Source organism: Archocentrus centrarchus, chromosome 17 (assembly GCF_007364275.1).
Source record: "Archocentrus centrarchus isolate MPI-CPG fArcCen1 chromosome 17, fArcCen1, whole genome shotgun sequence".
Classification (NCBI taxonomy): Eukaryota; Metazoa; Chordata; class Actinopteri; order Cichliformes; family Cichlidae; genus Archocentrus; species Archocentrus centrarchus.
In genome coordinates, this window is record NC_044362.1 from 35,307,579 (window position 1) to 35,328,639 (window position 21,061).

The 21,061-nt window shown below is 43.5% G+C and overlaps 1 protein-coding gene across 2 annotated transcripts in view; it reads left to right on the top strand.

Moving 5' to 3' along the window:
* The window catches only part of smg7 (SMG7 nonsense mediated mRNA decay factor), a 36,477-nt gene extending 15,926 nt beyond the window's left edge, over positions 1 to 20,551 (top strand). The window contains exons 6-23 of one of the 2 annotated variants that reach the window (XM_030752842.1): positions 54 to 125; positions 2,150 to 2,300; positions 2,560 to 2,695; positions 2,793 to 2,955; positions 3,254 to 3,413; positions 3,490 to 3,560; positions 5,465 to 5,525; positions 5,607 to 5,726; positions 5,799 to 6,222; positions 6,307 to 6,448; positions 6,926 to 7,326; positions 7,930 to 8,301; positions 9,675 to 9,824; positions 10,729 to 10,815; positions 11,830 to 11,980; positions 12,061 to 12,231; positions 13,586 to 13,746; positions 16,695 to 20,551. In XM_030752842.1, coding sequence (XP_030608702.1) covers positions 54 to 125; positions 2,150 to 2,300; positions 2,560 to 2,695; positions 2,793 to 2,955; positions 3,254 to 3,413; positions 3,490 to 3,560; positions 5,465 to 5,525; positions 5,607 to 5,726; positions 5,799 to 6,222; positions 6,307 to 6,448; positions 6,926 to 7,326; positions 7,930 to 8,301; positions 9,675 to 9,824; positions 10,729 to 10,815; positions 11,830 to 11,980; positions 12,061 to 12,231; positions 13,586 to 13,746; positions 16,695 to 16,808 — 3,107 coding nt within the window. In that variant the 3' untranslated portion in view covers positions 16,809 to 20,551. The remainder of the gene's footprint in view (positions 1 to 53; positions 126 to 2,149; positions 2,301 to 2,559; positions 2,696 to 2,792; positions 2,956 to 3,253; positions 3,414 to 3,489; positions 3,561 to 5,464; positions 5,526 to 5,606; positions 5,727 to 5,798; positions 6,223 to 6,306; positions 6,449 to 6,925; positions 7,327 to 7,929; positions 8,302 to 9,674; positions 9,825 to 10,728; positions 10,816 to 11,829; positions 11,981 to 12,060; positions 12,232 to 13,585; positions 13,747 to 16,694) is intronic. The other variant, XM_030752843.1, reaches the window with a different exon arrangement.
* Positions 20,552 to 21,061: the final 510 nt, after the last annotated feature.

Genomic DNA, 21,061 nt, shown 5'->3' on the forward strand with positions numbered 1-21,061 from the left:
TGAACATCTCGGGTTATATTTTTCAGAGCTTATTCTTCACGTTTGTCTTTCAGCTCGTTATCGTAACCAGACCAGCCAGGCGGAGTCTTACTACCGGCATGCAGCTCAGCTGGTTCCATCAAACGGTGAGTTTGCAGGTTTTCTTTAACTGTCTTTTTCAGCTTTTGCTGTTTAATGGAAATCCATCCCTCCCATTACCTCCTTGTGCTACACTTGTTTTTCTTAGAGGTAAAGCACATCTATTAAGACTCCAGGAGTCTCTGATTATCTAAACAGCTGCTTTTATTTGTTTCATGATATAAATCAAAGAGAAAGCGACACTGTGCTTTTGTGGTGGCAACTCTAGAATCACTTCTCTACTGCAAACAAATGTCCTACTAGTTTTAGGAATATTTTATTCTGCTATGGTTTTTTTCCATATTAATTGTATTTTTTCTGTCTCAAGTTTCTTGCATGTTTTTTTTCTGATATGGCCTGATACCAGTCAGTTCTAGCTGTTCTTAAATGGCCTTGGGTTACTGCTTTGGCAGTCTCTCTGTAGTCCTTAAAATGGAGCTCTAAACACATGCACACATTTAAATGCTCTGAATTTTAATTGGTTTGTTTCTCTTAAATGTCATACTTGCATAGTTCTTGCAACTATGAAGTACCAAGGAAAAAATTTGGTTTAATTATGTTGGCGGTGCCGTGCTCACCAGTTTGTGTGTTGTAAATAGTTTCACATGTGAGGGAAACTGATTTCTGTGATGTGAGATAAAGCTTGTTGATGATTAAATGCTTACATTTCAAAAGTTCTGCTCACCCTTTGAACCCATATAGTACATTAATACTGCACCTGTGTGAAAGCCTTTTAATGAAAAATTCATGTGTTAGATTTGGTGTTTATGAATCAACACAACTGGAATAAGAAGCACGTGAAGAACCACCCCCCACTTTCGGCACCCATCAGTTTGCATATCGAGCAAACAGATCCACAGAGGACGCCATCGCTGTAGCTCTCCACTCTGTGTTGAGCTACTTGGAGCAGCAGCAGAGCTACGCTCGCATGCTCTTTGTGGATTACAGCTCAGCGTTCAACACAATCATCCCGGACATTCTCACCACCAAACTGCACACCCTGGGCCTCCCCCCTCTCACATGTTCCTGGATAAAGGACTTCTTAACCAACCGGCCCCAGACTGTGAGACTTGGCCCCCATCTCTCCTCCACCCACACACTGAGCACTGGCTCCCCACAGGGCTGTGTGCTGAGCCCCCTCCTGTACTGCCTCTACACCCATGACTGCAGTCCGGCCCACAATAACAACCTCATCGTCAAATTTGCTGACGACACCACAGTGGTCGGACTCATCTCAAGGAGAGATGAGGCAGCTTACAGAAAGGAGGTCCTGAAGTTGACAGCCTGGTGTTCAGAGAACAACCTGGTACTGAACACCATGAAAACCAAAGAGATCATCATCGACTTCAGGAAACACAGGACTGACCCAGCTCCCCTCTACATCAACGGCGAGTGTGTGGAGAGGGTCCACACCTTCAGGTTTCTTGGTGTCTTGGCGTCATCTCTGCTGATCTCTGTTGGTCAGATAACATCACAGTTGTTATCAGGAAGGCTCAGCAGCGACTTCACTTCCTGAGGGTCCTCAGGAAGAACAACTTGGACTCAAACCTGCTGCTGACCTTCTACCACTCATCCATTGAGAGCCTGCTGACGTACTGTATGACAGTATGGTACGGCAGCTGCACTGAGGCAGACGGGGGAGGCTTCAGAGGGTAGTCTTTGCCAAAGCAATCACCACCCTGAACTCACACTCTAACTGTGCAATACCCACATCTCTGTGCAATATTATTCATACTGAACAATATCTATCACTTCTATAATGCGAAATATTCACCAAGTGCAATACTCACCCATCTTCATTATCATATGTATATACTTATTTTATTTTTTACAGTGTATATGTTTTTATACATTCTGTTTTATTTTCTGTATATTTTAGAAAGTTCAACTTTCTACTGCATGGCACTGAACAGGAGTGGCCCTCCGATCTTATTGTACATCCTGTATAATGACATTAAAGGCATTCTATTCTATTCTATTCATGTTTGTAGTTCATCCCTGCTCATGTGGTGCCTCTCTCCGTCTTCTGCAGGTCAGCCCTACAACCAGCTGGCGATCCTGGCCTCCTCTAAAGGAGACCACCTCACCACCATCTTCTATTACTGCCGCAGCATTGCAGTCAAGTTCCCCTTCCCAGCAGCCTCTACCAATCTGCAAAAGGCTCTGTCCAAGGCTCTGGAGAGGTACCAGCTCACAACACAAAAACAAGATGTTGGACTTTTCTTTCCACTGTACAGTCAAAGAAAAGGATCTAATTTAAGGTCCAGAGTCACTTTTTCTGGTGCCTGGCCTGGAACATCTTGTCCATCTGGAAAGAAATAAAAACCTCTCAGAGACTTTAAAATTTTTTAATATAAAACCTTCTTGGAATATGATGTTCTCTCATTTCCTCTCTATTAAATCCTCCCTCCTCCTCCTCCTCCTGCTCCTTTGTTCCTGCAGTCGTGATGAAGTGAAAACCAAGTGGAGCGTGTCTGATTTCATCAAGGCCTTCATCAAATTTCATGGTCATGTCTACCTGAGTAAGAGTCTGGACAAGCTGGACAGCCTGAGAGAGAAACTGGAGGAGCAGTTTCAGGTACAACTTGAAGATGTGTTATTTTGGAGAGTTTTAATACGTGCATGTGGAAATCAGTTGTTATGATATCGTTGTTGCCGTGTGTTTGTGTGTGCAGAGACTGATTATGCAGAAGGCCTTCAGCTCTCAGCAGCTGGTCCACATCACTGTCATTAACCTGTTTGAGCTGCACCACCTCAGAGACCTGACGGCTGACAGCAGCGAGCAGAGCTACAGCAGCGAGCAGCAGATCAGCTGGTTCCAGCTGCTCGGCCTCTTCAGTAAGAACCGAAAACTTGCTGATAATAATGACACTGATTACACGGAAGATTCATACGCAGCTGCTGCTACGTTTGAATGATGGTCATATCAGATATAAATGGTGACTGTTAAGTTCTTTTATTATTTACAGGTATGAAGGCATTGCAGGAAGGACTCTGGCATGTGTATAACTGTACAACTAAAGTAGAATAACTTTAGCAGCTATTCCAAATTTGTATTTCTTTTTTTAAATCTGTAGATGGTTATAATGACCCAAACTATTTTGGTGGTATCTGACGTGACTTCCTGTCTCCTCAGTGTCCTTCCTGGGCGTGATGTGCACCCGCATTCTGCTCAACAAGAACCGGGGGGAAGAGATCATGGGTGAGTGCCCTCTGCCTGCCATCAAGGTGTCTCTGGACTGGCTCAAACTGAGACCCAGCATCTTCCACGAGGCTGCTGTCATCAAAAGGCAGAAGTAAGTGCTGCAGACTTTCTCTGTTTTAACCAGTGTGGAGTTCTGAATTGAAGCTATAACTCTTCACCCTCTTCAGTGTTTGGCCCTGGCTTGTGTCCATTCTCAACACTTTCCAGCCCAAAGAGGACGACCTGTCCTGCTCCTCAGGTAGGACATCTGCACCGTTTGATTTTAAATCTGCTCTATGGGACTTTATGGAACTGTAAAGCAAATATAAATTTCTTAGAGTAAATATATTTAATCTGGAATTTTTCATCATGTTGTTATAGAAAGAATTAAGACAATAGATGTAGTTCAGTTTTTAAAGTTTTTACAGCACCACAAGCCACTTTACAGCATCCTACCGGCATGAAGCAAGCAGCAGCCTCATGACAGCTTCATCTTCAACCACCACAAACAGCTGCCTCTTCTGCATTTAGAACTTGTTCCTGTTTGCAAACGGGCGCCATGGAGGGAGGGTGTCCTGTTCTAAATCGATCAATCAGCATACATTAGCAGAATGCTAGCATTTTAAGAACAGGTCGAAATAATTACTTTCGCTGTTGAAAGCCTTTACTTGTACACAGAAAGGTAGCTTTCTCTTGTCTCTCCCTGCTGTGCACCTGCCTGACTTGTAGCCATTTTTTGGTACAAAGGGATTTACAGGAAGTGGAATGACTCGTCAGTCACTGTCTACACTGCAGTAGTTTGCAGGGTTTATAATAGTTTTGGATTTTACATTATCGTTTAGTTTTAGTTAGTTTTTACTTGTTTTTTCTCTAATTCAGTTAGTTTTAATTAGTTTTCAGAGTGGTTTTGCTCGTTTTTTATTTTAGGTTTAATGCTTAGTTTTAGTTTAGTTTCGTTAGTTTCAGTATTAGTTTTAGTATTTTCATACTTTGTCAGGTGCAAGATTCAATGTGCAAAAGTGACTATTGTGTAATAAAAACTCAACAAAAGATACCATAAAGAAATATATTCAACAACCAACAGTTCACAAGACAGAAGCACTACGTGCTAAATGTGTAATAATTAGGACACACATGAACATCAGCAGGGAGAAACAAAGAAAAACATGAACTCCCAAACTCAATAAATTCTACAATAAACTCCCAATAAACTCCAGTGTCAGTGCAGTAGATTAACAACACCTACATGTGGTGTTTGACAAAAACAAACTGAAGGAGTCAAAGGTCAAATCCAGCTGCTTCCTGATGTTCTCACCACCTGAAGCTGCTTCTGTTAGCTTTGTTAGATGCTCGCTGATTAGACTTGCAGGGTCTTTGCATCCTCTGTACACAATCTATGGAAGTGTCCGACCTCATGTCCGCATTTATGCTTGTGTAGCTGTGTGTGTTGTGTGTGTTATTACCTTGTGGTCGTGTGCTGCAGTGCCAGCTGGGACTTTTTTTGGTCCTCGCTCTTTGTGTTCAGTTTTTTGGCTGCAAACATATTTGTCCCTGTTTTTCCACTTCCTTCATTTCCTCACGTCCATTCCGACAGCAGTCTCCCTCCAGGAATCTGCTGACATTTGTGAGTCCTTATATCGATGCTTTGATTATTATTCCTGATTGTTATTCTCTCACTGATAAAATAGACGGAAACGCACAAGAACTGAACAGGTTCATCACAGCGTTGCGGCAGTGTGGACCCGCTCTGAACCCGGTCGGTTCAGAGCAACTCTGCTGCTTTCTCGTGCACACGCATGCACACAGCTGCCCGACGGCGCTCCCAGCTTAAACTCGGAGAGCGGAAAAATTATCAATCCACAATAATTTCAGTTAGTTTTAGTTAGTTTTGTAAACTCACAATACAGTTTTAGTTAGTTATCGTTTTTTCCTTTTAATTGTAGTTTTTATTTATTTCAGTTAACGACAATGTTTTTTCAATTTCAGTTTTCGTTATTTCGTTCGTTTTTGTTAACTATAATAACCCTGGTAGTTTGTTTTTTTCAGGCTTTTGAAGTTCTCTACCTGCATAAATCCATCCATGTGTTTTTAACCTTTTCTCTGACTTGGTTAATTTCCTCAGAATGTAAATTTCACCGTAGTGTATATTTGTTTTCTCCTCAGTCACACCCCTGCCTGAAGAGTTTGAGCTGCAGGGTTTCTTGGCTCTCCGGCCCGCTCTGAGGTAACGACTCTCCTCCCACTCTTGGTGAACGGTGTGAGTGTTTGGTGAGCGCAGATGTTCTGATGTATATTCCTGTTTTAGGTGTCTGGACTTCACCAAAGGACATCAGGGCATCCTGGTGGACCGGGACGGCCTGCCAGTGCATGCCCGACACCAGAGACTCATCACCCTGGGCAAATGGGTGGCTGACAACCAGCCGGGGTGAGTGTAGTTCCGCTCTGTCACTGTTTACCATATACAAACTGGTGTGTCATGGCTGTCTCCTCTCTTCAGACTGATCCAGTGCAGAGTGAGCGAGGACGGCATCCTCGTTTTCATGACCAACATTCCAGAGCAGGCCATCGAGGAGCCACAGGAGAAGGAGGTGCCCGTGCTGCAGGAGTCCTCAAACGGTGAGCAGACAGCCAATGATGGCGGGAACTCTGGCCTGAAGTCGGTGCTTTCCGTGGGTAAGACTCAGAGCTCATGGGCCGACAGCAGTGACCGTCCAGTTGTCACTTTCAAAGAGAACATCAAACCTAGAGAGCAGAGCCGCGAGCCCACAAGAAACCACAATCAGAAAGATGGCAGCAAGGAGCGCCGAGACTTCTCCAAAGGCAACGGGGCTGCTGGGAAAGGAGAGCTGAAGAGGGATGGCAAGAGGAAGAGCGAACTAAAGAAGAGCGGCCATGAGAAAACGGCTGATGCTGGAAAACAGGTAGAAGCTGAAATGTTTTCTCACAAAACTACTGGTTTGAGTCTAACCCCAGTCTTGACCTGATGATGCTTTCCTCTCGTTCAGGTGAAGGCACAGACGGAGCTGAGGAAGACTCCGGTGTCTGAGGCTAAGAAGACTCCTGTCACTCAGACTCAAACCACCTGCTCCTCCCAGTTCATCCCCATCCATCATCCCGGAGCCTTCCCACCTCTGCCCAGCAGACCCGGTATGTTTGCACTTTTATTTATTTATTTATTTAAACCAGGAATTGAAACTCTTGCGAGTGAGTCCTGAGCCTGGAGAAGCACCATGAACCTAGCGTGATATTTCATTTTTGATGGTGGGAGAAACTATAGCTGTTGGTGAAAACATGCACAACCACACCAGAGCTTGTGGACCCTACACAGAAGGGGGTATCCTGGGGGGTGAACCCAGAACATTCTTGCTACCATGCTCATTTATCGTCAGGCCTCCAAACTTTATTTCTTGACTTCAAACCAAAATCCAGGTCTGCTGTCCTCATCTTATAAAACAAAAACCTCTCAGGATCTACTTTCAGCGTATACTTACTGTAACAAGGGCCATTACCATCAGCCACTCTGATGGTATTTTAATCAGCCTCTCAGTGAGCTTCACTGTCTGCATATTTTTGCCCTGTGTTGTCTCTGGTGGCAATTATAAACTTTGATTGCATCCTCTGCAGGTTTCCCTCCCTCAGCCTATGTGATTCCACCCCCTGTGGCATTCCCAGGACTCCAGGTGAATCCGGGCTTCACCTTCTCCACTGGTGTGTCTGTCCCAGGGCCTTTCCTCCAGCCAGCTGTCCACACCCAGGCAGGCACTCAGGTCCAAGCCGGGAAGCAGTCCCACATTCCCTATAGTCAGCAGAGGCCCTCGGGCCCGGGGCCCGGTCAGGGGCCGGGATCCTCGGGACACGGCCCCTCCCAGGCTCAGCAGGCCCAGGCTCAGCCGCCCTCCCAGCAGGCTTTGCAGCAGTCGGTCCAGCTGCAGGTTCAGGTGATGAGTCAGCAGCAGTCACCCACCAAACCTGTCCAGCAGGTCGGCATGGGAAAGAGTCCACCTCACCACCCAGGACTGCAGCAGGTCAGGTCACATGACTGCCACTTCCTTTATTTTACTGTTTTGATTGAGCATGAGTCAGCAGCCTGGTTAATGACTCATTATGTTCGACCCGTTTTGACTACATCCTCTGTGATTGTTTGATTTCCAACCTGAGTTGGGAAACTTTTGACTCGTGTGCTGCTAACAGCCTGCAGACTGATTTCTATTTGAAGGACTCGGCTGCTTTTTTCCACAAACATGTGAAGGATGTGATATTTATACTTTGAGTGACTCTTTCTGCTCCTGGCGTATACAGTGGGCAACACTAACTACAGCTTAGAGCTGATAACCAACTCGCCCTGTCTTTCCATTGTCTGTGGCAGGCTGACTGTTGTCCTCAGTATGATTTTACTCTGAAGCTGTTCACATTCAGTGTCTCTTTATTTTAAATGAAACTTTTCTGTCGCCTCAAGACACATAAATATCAAAAACAATATTTTGTTCATGGCAGGAGTGTTTTGAAGTCACAGTAATGTTTAGGATGAAGTTTCTAGCTGTGACAGCCTGTCATGCAGTGAGTGATTTTTTTTTTTTTTTTTTTTTTTTTTTTTTCCCCCCCTTTTCGTTGTGTTCCCATCTGAGCAGTTCATGCAGGTCCAGGAACAGTCGGCTCAGATGTGGAACCAGGCCCAGGCGGCCCTGCAGAAGGTTTCTCCCATGCAGATGTCCATGAAGCAGCCTCAGCAGCAGCCACAGCAGCAGGCCTTCTACATGGCTGCTCAGGATCCTCTGAAGCTGTACGAGCACCAGCTGCATTCATCGGCTCAGTCTCAGCTCTCCAGCATGGACAAGAAGATGAAGTACCCCGATGTGAAGATGCCGGACTTCTACTGGGAGTCCTCGTATAGGATGGGGGAAGGCCTGAGTGTGCTGGCTGACAGATTGAAGAGGCCATCACCGGGGGGTATCTGCTCAGAGCAGGATGGCCCCGCCGGGCCCCGGGGACCTTCGTTTGAGGTGAGCTGCTCTCAGGAGGTGCAGTGGGAGGAGTTTGTGTTATGCTGCTTTTTCTTTTTTCCTGATGTTGCTGTCCAGGGAGAATTGGGTGTAATTGCTGTGGAAGTGCTGGAGTTTCATCTAATAATTTATTCAGAGGAAACCGATCGTGCTCTAGTAAGGGCAGTTGATAGTGGCCAAAACCTACACATTACAAAGTAAATGAAGTGATTAGAGTAGCTCATATAAAATATACATCAGTAAGTTTCCAGCTTAGATTTGATTAAATTTGGTTCTTAAAGATTGCACAGCAGGTTTCTGTTTGGGACTTTAAAGATTTCTCCTCTTTTTCCACTTCTCTAACAAGGTTGATGGAATTTGCTGGAAGTTTTGGGGTTAAATTCAAAATACTTTGGCCACAGTGAAGAATCAGGCCATTTGTGACCCATAATTAATTTGGGTTTTAGGAGTTTACAGTGTGATTTATGCTCAAATCAGAATAAGCACTCTGCAGATATTCTGGTCATTGGTCCACAGCTGACGCTCTGACTTGTTTTTTATATATATATTACACAGACCAATGAAGGGTGGAAGTGCTCCTGTGATAACCAAACTCCTGAAATTAAAGTTAAGCATCATAACTGGATAGTTTTATTCAACATTAATGTCTCACTTAATATAGTTGGAAATAATCATTCACTTAGCTGTATTCCTTGATGTTGAAATGTGTTATGCTTGTTTTAACAGCTTATTTTGAATTAAAGACTTAAAATTAAACCTCAAAAAGGAGAAAAAGTTCGTTCTCCGTTTAACCAGCTGATTTTACACAGCTATGCTTCGCACTCATGGTTGCTAGGCGACATGAGCTACGCAGAGGTGAGGACAGGTGACGCTGATATGAAGGCTAGCCGCTCACTTCCGGCCTTTGCGGTGTACGTGGGCTGCAAAGGACCCGGTCTACATGGGCTGGGTCCTTCGAAGGATGCGGCCCCTGAATTTTTGACATTGTGCGTTGATATAATCTGTATACTGGGAACTTGTACACTGAGAAACATTCCACGGTGCAAAGTGCAATTACAATGCATTAAAATTTTTCATTTATTTTCCTCGTAATTAATTAATCAAAATTAACGCGTTAAAGTCCCATATATATATATATATATATATATATATATATATATATATATATATATATATATATATATATATATATATATATTATATATTTTTTTTTTCTTTCCCTCTCAGCTTTCAGGCTTTTGTCAGCTTAACTTCCCTTCTTTCTACCTGTTTTACTGGCTTGCGTTCTTTCTTTTTTTCCTTCTTTATATTTTCCCCCCTCTCATTTTCTTTCTTCTTTCTGTTCTTCCTCTTCTTGGTTCGTCTCTCATTAGGACAACAAGAGCTCGCCTCTTCTACCTCCTGACCTGTTAAAAACTCTAGCAGATTTTGAGGAGGAGGAGGAGCTCATCTTTACTAAGCCTCCTGATTTCTTCCAGGCCTTGGCTGGCCCTCTTAGCACTGCTCCTGGACCAAATATATTTGTATGTAGCCCTGTCTTCCTCATCCAGCACCCTTCCCTGTCCTGAAACCCTGACTTCCCTGCATCCAGCCTGAAACCACACTCTTAGCACACCCATCGCTTCACCAGAGCTGGTCACACCTATTTATCCAGAGTTATAACCACAATCTGCAGAAGCCTCACATTTAGAAAGAACAAGGGCAGTTCATCCCAAAATGTTAAGCTCCAAATTTAAGTTCCAGCAACAGGTCCATAAGTCAAAGACCTTAGCTGATAAGAATTTGGCTGATCTCGCAGTAAGGGTCATCCTCTCAGGTGTATCTAGGCCAGTTTCTGAGACACTCCTCACAGCTTCACTGCTGCTTCACTTCTTTTCAGGGCGTAATGCTTTGAAGCAGAGCCTGAACTTGTGAATAAAAATATGCACAGTACACTGGTGTAGAGATGGAGATTGTTTTTCCGAAATGGCTTCAGATTGTGGCTGTAATTGCATGCTGAATGTTGTCAAACATTAAGAGACGTGATGGGAAATCAGCTGGAGACAAACTGAGCTGATAATAAGGATCCTTTTCATGGATAAGATAAATCAGTTTGAACTGATTTGGTTTTCCAAATTTGAGCCCTCAAATGCAGTAGATCTACTTTTAAGAGAGCCGTGTTTAAGATTTGAAGGAGACAATCTGATTACTGACACTTTAAAGTTCATGTAAAGACCTGAAAGGATCCAGTTTGGAAACCTAAGAAACCACCAGCTGCAAATCTCAAAGATTTACCTGAATAAAGTAACGTGTTGTGCAGCTGCTTCACATTAAAATCTCCTCCTGCAGGGCTTTTACTGTGGAGCAGCTGCAGCTTCATGACTCACGCCTGTACTGATCAGAAGTCTGTCTGTCTGTCATCATCCTTTCTGTCTTTTGTCTCTCCAGCTGCCAAACCAGAGCCGGGTGGAGAGTGGCCCCGAGGCCGTCAGCCAGTCGTCTTCTCTGCTGCCCATACCCGGCTTCCCCATGCAGGTCAGAACCTTCGCCTCAGCCCTGCTAACCTCTTCATCTCATCTTAATACAAACACACAGCCTCACACAGGCTTTGATTTTTCTTTGACCTTTGAACTCACCTCAGGCTCAATGGTAATGTGACCAGTGTGAGTCACATTGATTCACTTTATTGTGTCAGTGATGATTCAGTGGGTAATTCCACTTAATGGCTATCTGAGGTTATGAGGAGCGTACCAGTAGCAATGATATTTAATAAAGAAATACAGAAATAAATACACATTCCAGTCTCTATAAAAGATGCTCCAAAGCTGGAACTGGGTGATTAATTGAATTTTATAATCCATTTCCAAAGATTATAGAAAAGGACAATTTTTTTCTCTTCAAGATCTAATCAAACACTTAGAAGCTTCCGTAGGTGAACCTGTGGAAGGATGCGTGGAGCTGCATCTGACTTTGAATCGATCAGGGTCTTTCACTTGGTCTGCGGGTCTCCCAAAGGAAGCTGGTCCGCTGCCCTCTGGGCCTCATTTTGGCTCGTTCTGCCCCCGCGAGGCTGCAGGCTGGCTGCGTGAGATGGGCTTTAATCAGGGCCTGTGCCCTATACCTCCACTTTTTTCATGTATTTGTTTTTAATTTGAATAATATTTAAGGTTAAAGGCAATCTCCTTTTTAAACAATACTTTGCAATACTGGTTTTAAGTGAATGAATAATCATGTTAAAAAACTGAAGAAATCTCCTGCATGTTTTTAAATGTTGTTTATTTATTTTAGTTTTAAGAATCAGTTTTTACTTCTGTTTTGCTTCACTGTGCAAACCTTTGCTGGGTAACAGCCAGTCAGTGGGTGAACTTCAGTTTGCAGGTAAATGATGGCTGATTATAGCTTTCAGGTTTGTTAACCTGAATTTGGTAAATGTGAACATTTACAACATCAATGCTCTTGGTTTGCTGAGCTTTAAAATTAATGTCAGGAATGGATGATCAATTAAATATTCTTCCATAATATCAATATCGAGTTTCTGTTTGTGTTCAGGAGTACAACCAGAACAGCATCTTCAGTCAAGCTTACGGTAAAAACCTGCCGCCCAGCTCGAAGCCCGACACTCCCATGGTGCATCAGGAGCCATCTCTCTACTCACTGTTTGAGGGCACTCCGTGGTCTCCCTCCCTCCCCGCCAGCTCAGGTACATCATGGAGAAGTCATTAATATTCAGTCACGCTCAATGGAATGTGTCTCTGATGGAAACTGCGCTCTGATTGGCAGATCACTCCACCCCGGCCAGCCAGTCTCCTCACTCGTCCAATCCCAGCAGCCTGCCGTCTTCCCCCCCAACCCACAACCACGGAGCCATGCCCTTCTCCAACTTTGGGCCCATCGGGACTCCGGACAGCCGGGACCGCAGGGGAGTGGACCGCTGGAAGGCCGACAAGAGTGGTGAGCCGTTTGGGGGGGTGTCAGATCTTTTCATGGGTTTTATTTTTTTTTCTCTTGCAAACTGAGCAGATCATCGGAATCTCCAAATGTTTATCTCACTAGTTCATGTCGTGGAGTCAGATAAAAACTTGGATTTTAAAATAACCTCATTTTTTTTTAGTTCTAAAGAGCAGAATGTTCTGTTTCAGTCTTTTTTGTTCGCTTTATTCTCACATTTGGTTTAGATAGACTTTTATTTTGAAAACAGCTCCCTCAGATTTGGGTAGAGTTCCTACGTAACAGTGAAAAAGCATAAAAGACATTATCAGAGGACCAGGTCTGAGCTTATTTTCCCTCTGCTGTTTCTTTTTGCTGCTGCACATTAACGCGCTGAAACGTTACCATGGTGATTTAGCAGTACAGTTCACTGTCACCTGCGGTCATCTGCAGTGACCGATTGGGGCTAATGGGAGAGAGACAGGCCAAAAGACACACTGTCACACTTTCATGTCTTTTGTCCTGTCTCTCCCCCCTCAGCAGATGACCCCCCCCTCCCTGAGCCTGGTTCTGATGGAGGTTTCTTCCTGTTAAAGGGAGTTTTTCCTTCCCACTGTCACCAAGTGCTGCTCATAGGGGGTTGTTTAGACTGTTGGCTTTTCTCTGTATTATTGTAGAATTGAACTGTGTAAGAGACAGAGATTAATATTAACTAATGATTAAACATACAGCGTGGATTATAAACAATGTAAAAACAGGTGAATGAAAAGAAACACTCAGTGCATCATGGGAGCAGACTAGGCCTATAGCAGCATAACTAAGGGATAGGTCAGGGTCACCTGATCCAGCCCTAACTATAGGCTTGATCATAAACGAAAGTTTTAAGCCTAATCTTAAAAATAGAGAGGGTGTCTGTCTCCTGAATCCAAGCTGGAAGCTGGTTCCACAGAAGAGGGGCCTGAAAGCTGAAGGCTCTGCCTCCCATTCTCCTCTTAAGTATCCTAGGAACCACAAGTAAGCCAGCAGTCTGAGAGAGAAGTGCTCTGTTGGGGTGATATGGGACTATGAGGTCTTTGAGATAAGATGGTGCCTGATTATTCAAGACCTTGTATGTGAGGAGAAGGATTTTAAATTCTATTCTAGATTTAACAGGGAGCCAATGAAGAGAAGCCAATATGGGAGAAATCTGCTCTCTCTTTCTAGTCCCTGGATCTATTTAGAGATTTCTGTCAGTGCAACACAGACTCATGGCGGGTCCATCCTGCCTATGGCATCATCACTCACTGAAAAAACTAGCAAGTACAGGTCACATGATCAGTGTCTTTGCTAACAGCGCCTCAGGTTTACAGTGAACTTTGCTCCATGTGTGGTCTTCCAGGAGCAGTTGGTGGGTTTGGTCTGGACTACCTGCCAACTGCAGTCTCCTCTGCAGCATCAGACACCAGCTGGCACCAGGCTGGATCGACGGGCAGCTCCTGGACCAATCAGGAGTCTCCAATGGAGGAGTCATCCTCCACTGTGCTGCTTGACAGCCTCAAGGTAACATAATTCCCCACAGGTTTACATTTGATACCAGCAGCCTGAGAAGTAAATATTAAATGTTTTTCTTGATAATTTATTATTTGACATGCTGACTGGCTGAGGTCTCAATTATGGATAAGATGTAAATGGAATTATATTTGAGGCAAAAGTCACATGCGAGAAAAAAAATACTACACGCAAATAATGTCAATCCACGACTGCAGGTATTCATTCCTCGAGTAAATTCAGCAACATAGAAGTCGGCAGCCGTGCATCCATGGAGGCGTCCACTCTCGTTCACTTGTACACCGCTGCGCCGTTGCGTGGTGTGCAGCGATATGGCCTGGTCTCATTGAATTCTCTAAAATAGGCCATCATCGATTCACAGAAGATATTAGACAGGAACAAGCTGTGAATGCCGCGCAGCAGGTGTGGAAAGCAGCCAAAGCCGCCGGAGATAAATGTAACACGGAAATGTAAGCATTGTTCCAAAAAGCTGAATTAAAAATGGAAACTGTACGCAGTAAACCACAGAAAATGATGATAGACTTCATTCAGAAGTAGGGCTGCAACTATTCATTATTTTAGTAACTGAGTATTCTATCATTTATTCCATCGATTACTCGAGTAATTGGATAGAAAATACTTCTTTCGTATTAACAGTTCATCTGCATATTTAAACTTCCGTACTGCAGTTTCTCCCTGTGTGAAACAAACAGGGTGAATGGAGCAACTACAAAGTTCTTTTCTTAACTTGATGATCAGGTGGTTGATGAAGGACTTCCAGCTGTTTCCTAGTAGTAATGGTGGTTACAGGTGGAAAAAAGGCTTCTTTTGGATGCTAGAAAAACGTTTACTTTCGCTCCACGTGAGCTCGCTGTCTCGGCTCTGCCTCTTTGCACTTGCGCAGACTGCACGTAAAACAGCTGACTGATGCTGTTGTGTTATCAGTGTTTTTGTTGAAAAACATGGGGCTGCTGAGCATAATGTTGTAATGCTTTGTATTCACAAGCAATCACCTACGTTTCTACTGCAGTTCTATTTTTCCCTAATCAGGGATTAAAGTATAAAAAGTATTTTGATGGGAACGGGGTCCTTCTGGTACCAAAGAATTGCTATTGGTAATAGCAGCACTCGCTAGCAAACTGCAGTTATAGCAATCCGTTCTGGAAGCTGAAGTAGAGAAAAAAATAACAGCTAAAATTCTCAGCACAGTGAGCACAACACACAAACAGAGCAGTGGAGGCGTGGTGTGTCTCTGGAACGTAACCCCGTGATAGGTGAGGGATCACTGTGCTGAGGGTGAGGTTGTCCCCCTCGGTGCTGAAGCGAGGTCCATAGCGTACGATGTGACGCAGTACAAGTGCTGTATCAGGGTTTCTGCGGAGTAGTAAAAGGTAGTAAATCAAATGAATTCAAATTAAGGCTATTAAAAGGTAGTAAAAGGTAACAAACAGAATTTGACTTGGTAGTAAATTTTTCATCACCTCTTCAATATATTTTGACTTTTCCATTGATGCAGACTTTTTGTTTTAAGTTCGTTTAACTATAAAATCTGTATAGAAATATAACTACTCGGCAGGACCTGAGCTGACGTTGATAGACTCCATTGGTTCCACTGTCTGATCTGCTGTGCGCATGCGCGGAGTCATTTTGAGCCTCGTCATGGGAAAATGTAGTTTTCACAACTTTGGCTCGATGACCCGGCATTCAAAGACTGGCTTAACCCTCTGGAGTCCACGGACGCGCTGGCACGTCAAAATGACATTGCTGATTTTAGATAATGTAGCATCGGGAGGCTGCTGCCATGAATCGAAAGTGCAGACTTCAAACTATGTACCAGTTTTTAAATTACGTTGATAGGCCAAGTAAAACCAGAGTTATGCCCAATAGTTTATGCCATGCTTTTTCCTGTATATCGTCCTCACCTTCCATGCGCGTTTTGTGCAGAAATAAACGGCGAAAACGTGATTTTCACTAACAGGAAGTGCTTGCTAATAAAAACAAGACAAAAGAAAATAATTCCCGACAACACCTTTCCTACTGGTGGAAAAATGCACCATATCAACAATCAGAAAATTATGCAGTAACACGATGCATTTGGGTGCATTTGGCTGCTGAGGAGCAGATGAAAAAGTGGTAAAATAGACAACATTACAACATTACTCAGTCTTGTGGAGTACAGAAACTGTTTTTTGAGGTGGCATAAATAATTTGTGTAGCATCTTAATGTGAGTCCTGCAAATAGTTGTACACAAAAACACGCATATATATATCTATATATATATATCTATATATATAGATATAGATATATATATATATATCTATATATATATATATATATATCTATATCTATCTATATATATATCTATATATATATATATATATCTATATATATATATATATAGATATAGATATATAGATAGATATAGATATATATATATATATATATATAGATATATATATATATATATAATATTTTTTTTTTTTTTTGGTCAAATACTGGAAATCACTATTTGGCACAAGACCGGCTGTTCAGTGTGACAGTGTACATTTTGCATACATGCAGTGCAGTACAATATTTTAATAGAGTATATTTGATTCCAAGTTTTCCAGAATGTGCCAGGATGTGTTTTTACTACTTCCTATTACATTAAAATACCCCCTCGACCCAAGTAAATAAATAAATAAACAGGTGAAATTAAATGTCATGAAAGAAGATCAATATTTTCTTTGTACACTTTTGGGGAGGAAGGGAGGGGTCTGAAAAAGTATTTTTTTGTAAACTTTGGAAAATGTTGATAATTGTGAATGACCCCTTTTAAAATCTTGAAAATGGACCTTGAAAGTGCTTTAAAAAGTGCTTGAATTTGATCCTGGAAAAGGTGTACGAACCTTGAATATTGTCTTGATCATATGACTTCTGTGGCTTTAGGCTCACGCTAACCCTCTGCCTTTCTCTTCAGTCTATCTGGTCAAGCTCCATGATGCAACCGGGCCCGTCGGCCCTGGAGCAACTCCTCCTGCAGCAGAAGCAGAAGCAGCAGCGAGGTCACGGCGCCATGAACCCGCCCCACTGAACGGCAGCGCGAGGCGGCGCTTTGTGTCCTGACGTCAACAAACCACCACCAGGAGAAACGGAGGGGAAAAAAACCACAGAAGTTTGACGAAAACAAGCTCCAACTCAAATTAAACCGGCAAGAAACGGTGGAGGCTGGGGAGGCGACATGACCCCCCGACGAGGCTGAATCACCACCCCATCCCCCTCGGCTGTCGAGGAGCGGTGACGCCCCTCCTGGATCGGAGAGCGCGGGATCTCTTTGACCGCGGTGCCATGCACCGCGCCACCGCTGGGTTACATTCAGCGGGTGGAAATCTGAACATTGAGGAACCACCCTCCTTCACATCACTGCAACCCCCCCCCCCCCCCCCTCCTGTTTTGGACAGATGCCACATCTCCACGACCTCCTCATCTGAAGAACAACTTCTTTCTTTGAAAAAAGATTTAAAAAAATACAAACGGAAAAAGAGAACAACCTCCCGGTCGTCTGCTCGGTCCTGAAGGAGAGCCGGTTTTTAGTGTCTCCGCTGCTGCCGTAGACTGAAACGGGGCCGTTCATGAGTGAGCGAGGATGGTGTGGCTGTCTGGTTTAAGGGGGAGGTCAGGTGACAAAACGGGGGGGGGGGGGGGGTAAGACTAGACTTTCTGATCTCCATTCATTTTCATTACTGAGGAGGAGGCAAGAAGGAAGGAAGGAAGGTTTGGTTTCAGCTATATAAATATATACGTGAATATATATTGCCATAGTTGGACTTGTGTCTTAGCCATGAGACTGGATGTTGTGAAGCCGGGTGTCACGCCTCCCGGACTGAGTGCTCGCTTGTCCTGGTGCTCGGCGACGGGGTGGCATCACAGGAAAGATGGAGGAAAGAACATAAACGCCCTGTCAACCGTAGGGATAGTATCACCGTTAGCTTCAAGAGATTGCAGTTATTAACAAAAAAAAAAAAAGAAACTGTACTTTGTGATTTGTTCGTAGCCGTTTTAGCTTTACGCCCTCGAGGTGAGTACAGGTATGTCTATTAGCTTCCTGCTTGGATATTTTCGGGGTTCTCTTCCTCTCTGACCTCTTCTTCCTGTTATTTCTTTATGTAATGAAGAAAAAATGGAAATATGTAACCCTGCTTGCTTGCTGAACCTGCATTTACTGTTTGTTTTTGTTGCTGTTCTGCCTTCTCACTGGTTTTAAGCAGCTCTGTCGGCTCATCTGCGCCTGCTTGCCGTCCTTTCGGCAGGCAGGTAGGTGTGTACAGGTGTTCGACTCACCCTGAACGTTTTCTATTATTCTTCTTTTTCTTTCAAAAAGCACGACTGCGGCCTGACGCTGTTCAGCACGTTGTTTTTTTTTTGTTCTTTTTTTAATGAACGGGGTGTCTGGAGACCCTGCAGCTCTGCTTTTATTGAACCTGAAAGTGAAAAACCATGAGAACCAAAGTGAGGAGCTCAAAGCTGCTGAGTAAGAACAGAAAAATAACAAATCAGCTAAAAAAGAAAAAAAATTTTTTTCCTTGATTTTGATTAATCTGCAGGATATTTGCTTAGTTTGAGCAGTTCTCGATTCCTTTAGGCCCAAAGTTTTCACAGTTTTGCTGTAAATGACAAATATTAAGACATATGGGGAAAAAATGATGGTCAGCAGGTGAGGATGATTATTACACCTAATTTAAATGAATACAGAGTGAGCGTCTCCTTGGAAAAATCACTAGTTATAATAAATAATCGACAGAATATTTCCTTTATTTAATCAGTGAATGATTTCTTAAGACTGAAAATTACCTCTCATTTTGCTTCCAACAAACCCTGTAAGGTGGAAAGTTGTTCAGCTCACCGTCGCATGAGGAAAAACTCCTCATTGCTGCTTTCGCTTCATTAAAAAGGGGACATGCAGAAGTTCACCTGCGGCCCAGTTTGATCTCAGGGGGGCCAGACCAGTAAAACCACAGCGTCTGTTAAAAAAGAAAGTCTTTGCTTTATGGTAAGGAAACAAAACTGTGACAGCCTGACTGCTCTGCAGAAGAATAAGTGCAGTTTAAAACCTTCACATGTAGAGTTTTGAACTAAACATCAGTATTCACATGTTTATTAAACAGCAGTGCAGTTTATCAAAAGTGTGGAATTATTAACGCTGCAGGTTTCATCCTCAGCTCAGACCCTTCGACGGACCGGGTCATCCACCCCACAGTCCAAGGGAAACTTTCAGTCTGCAGACCCTTTACTTTAATCAGCAAAGGAGCCCCAGAGAGGTTTCACACACATTTATCCAACAAATCCTAATCTAAGGACACAGAGGAGAAAACTTACTAACCCACCCCTGAACATCCGTCAGGTCACCAGTGATGATCTGAGGTTTGTTTTAGCCTCACTTTTTAAATGTGAAGTCTCATACGTTAACTTTGACATTATGGTTCTCTGTGTTCAGCTGTTCCAAAAATGCCAAATTTTTGTATAAAGGGGTCGATGCTAAACAGAAACACCAACTGAAGTTTCTCTTCATGAGCACAGAAACATTTTCAGGACTTCAGTCACAACCTCGCTCGCTTGCTTTTCTCCAGGCTCTTTGTTTTCTTTCTCCGTGTGAAGTGCAGCTCAACCACTGAGCTCAAGCTGCCCTCAAATGGGGACAATAAGCTCCTCCTCCCTTTCTAAATGGCTTTCATGGCACAGCGTGAAGCAGGTATTCTGACAAAGGTCGGTTGGTCTGTTTGCTTGAACTTTGTGATCACACTGCGTGAACACTCAGGGTTCAATGTGAATGCATTAGAATGATGTCACATCAGGAGCTGGAAAAAGTTCAGTAATGACAAAAATACTATCAAACTTTGTAGGTCTTCCCTTTAAAAATAAAATATTTATTCAGCTGTGATAGTTCTCAGATTGAGGGGCACAGACCAGGAAGTGAACTGTACTCACACTCTGCCCCCAATGACCTGAGTGTTGGGTAATTACTGCGGCTCTCCCTCGTTAAGAGTGCAGACAGAGGTCAGAGTGCGGTGGTCTTGTTTTTAAATCTCTGCTGTCATACTTAGCTGCTTTCTCACAAGCCAAACTCAAGTAGATTTCTTATTTCTAAATGTCTGAGTTCCTGGGAAGGTTGGCATGTTGGGTGCAGGCTGTGAAACTGATGCTGAGGTCTGGGGGGGTTTATTTTCTGTGGCGTCACGCTGTCAGTGCTGATTATTTTAGAGCAACAGCTGACCAGTCAGGACCCCCTATCTCTAGGCACCGGGCTTTAGCAGGATGTGACAGTTTGAGCCGACAGGAAGCTGTTTTCCGTCTTTATAAAGCAAAGTTGTGAGGGAGGAAGGAATGAAAGCCTGTTTTTATTTTCCTGGTGGGGCATCTTATGAACAGACTTCAGAGAGATGTGTCTATTCTCTGTGTGATCGTGCTTTTCATGTTGCATTTACAAAGTGTATTTGAACAATAATAAAGATAAAATATTTTTGAATGTGAGGGCAAATTTGTCCAGAAGCTTCAAGGACAGAAATCCTGTTTGTTTTCATGTCAGAAGCTCACCGTGTGGATCTCAGATGATTCTTCTTCTCTGAGTAAGAACTTGATGGACTCGTATCGTCGGTGACATTCCACTCAGATGTTTGGGAGGCTTCAGGGTGGCGGGTCCTCATTGGTGCTCTGAAAGCAGATTTATGGTCACGTCTGAGAGATCTGAGCTTTACTTTGAGGCTTTTTGTGTTTCTGTCTCTAGATTTGAGAACCGATGGAAGCAGATTTTAAATAAACTGAAGCTATGTTCTCCCTTCACGCTGTTGAGTCTTTCTTTCTTATCTTCTTTCTGCCACCACCTGGGGCCTATTCCATGAAGCAGGTTCAACAACCTCTGAGTTTAAAAACAGACTCCGAGTTGATCAACTCTGAGATCAGCAACTCTGTTTCCCGTTCAAGAGAGTTCAATCAGCTCTGAGTATGATCACCCTGAGTTAGCACGTGTGAGTAAGGAAAGAAAGCCATCATTAATGGAGCTCTGATACCAGGATTCATGGCAATGGGTAAAATAAAATTCAATTCAATTTTATTTATATAGCGCCAAATCACAACAAACTGTCACCTCAAGGCGCTTTGTATTGTGGGTAAAGACCCTACAATAATACAGAGAAAACCCAACAGTCAAAACGACCCCCTATGAGCAGCACTTGGCGACAGTGGAAAGGAAAAACTCCCTTTTAACAGGAAGAAACCTCCAGCAGAACCAGGCTCAGGGAGGGGGCAGTCATCTGCTGAGGGGGGCTGAGGGGAGAGAAAGACATGCTGTGG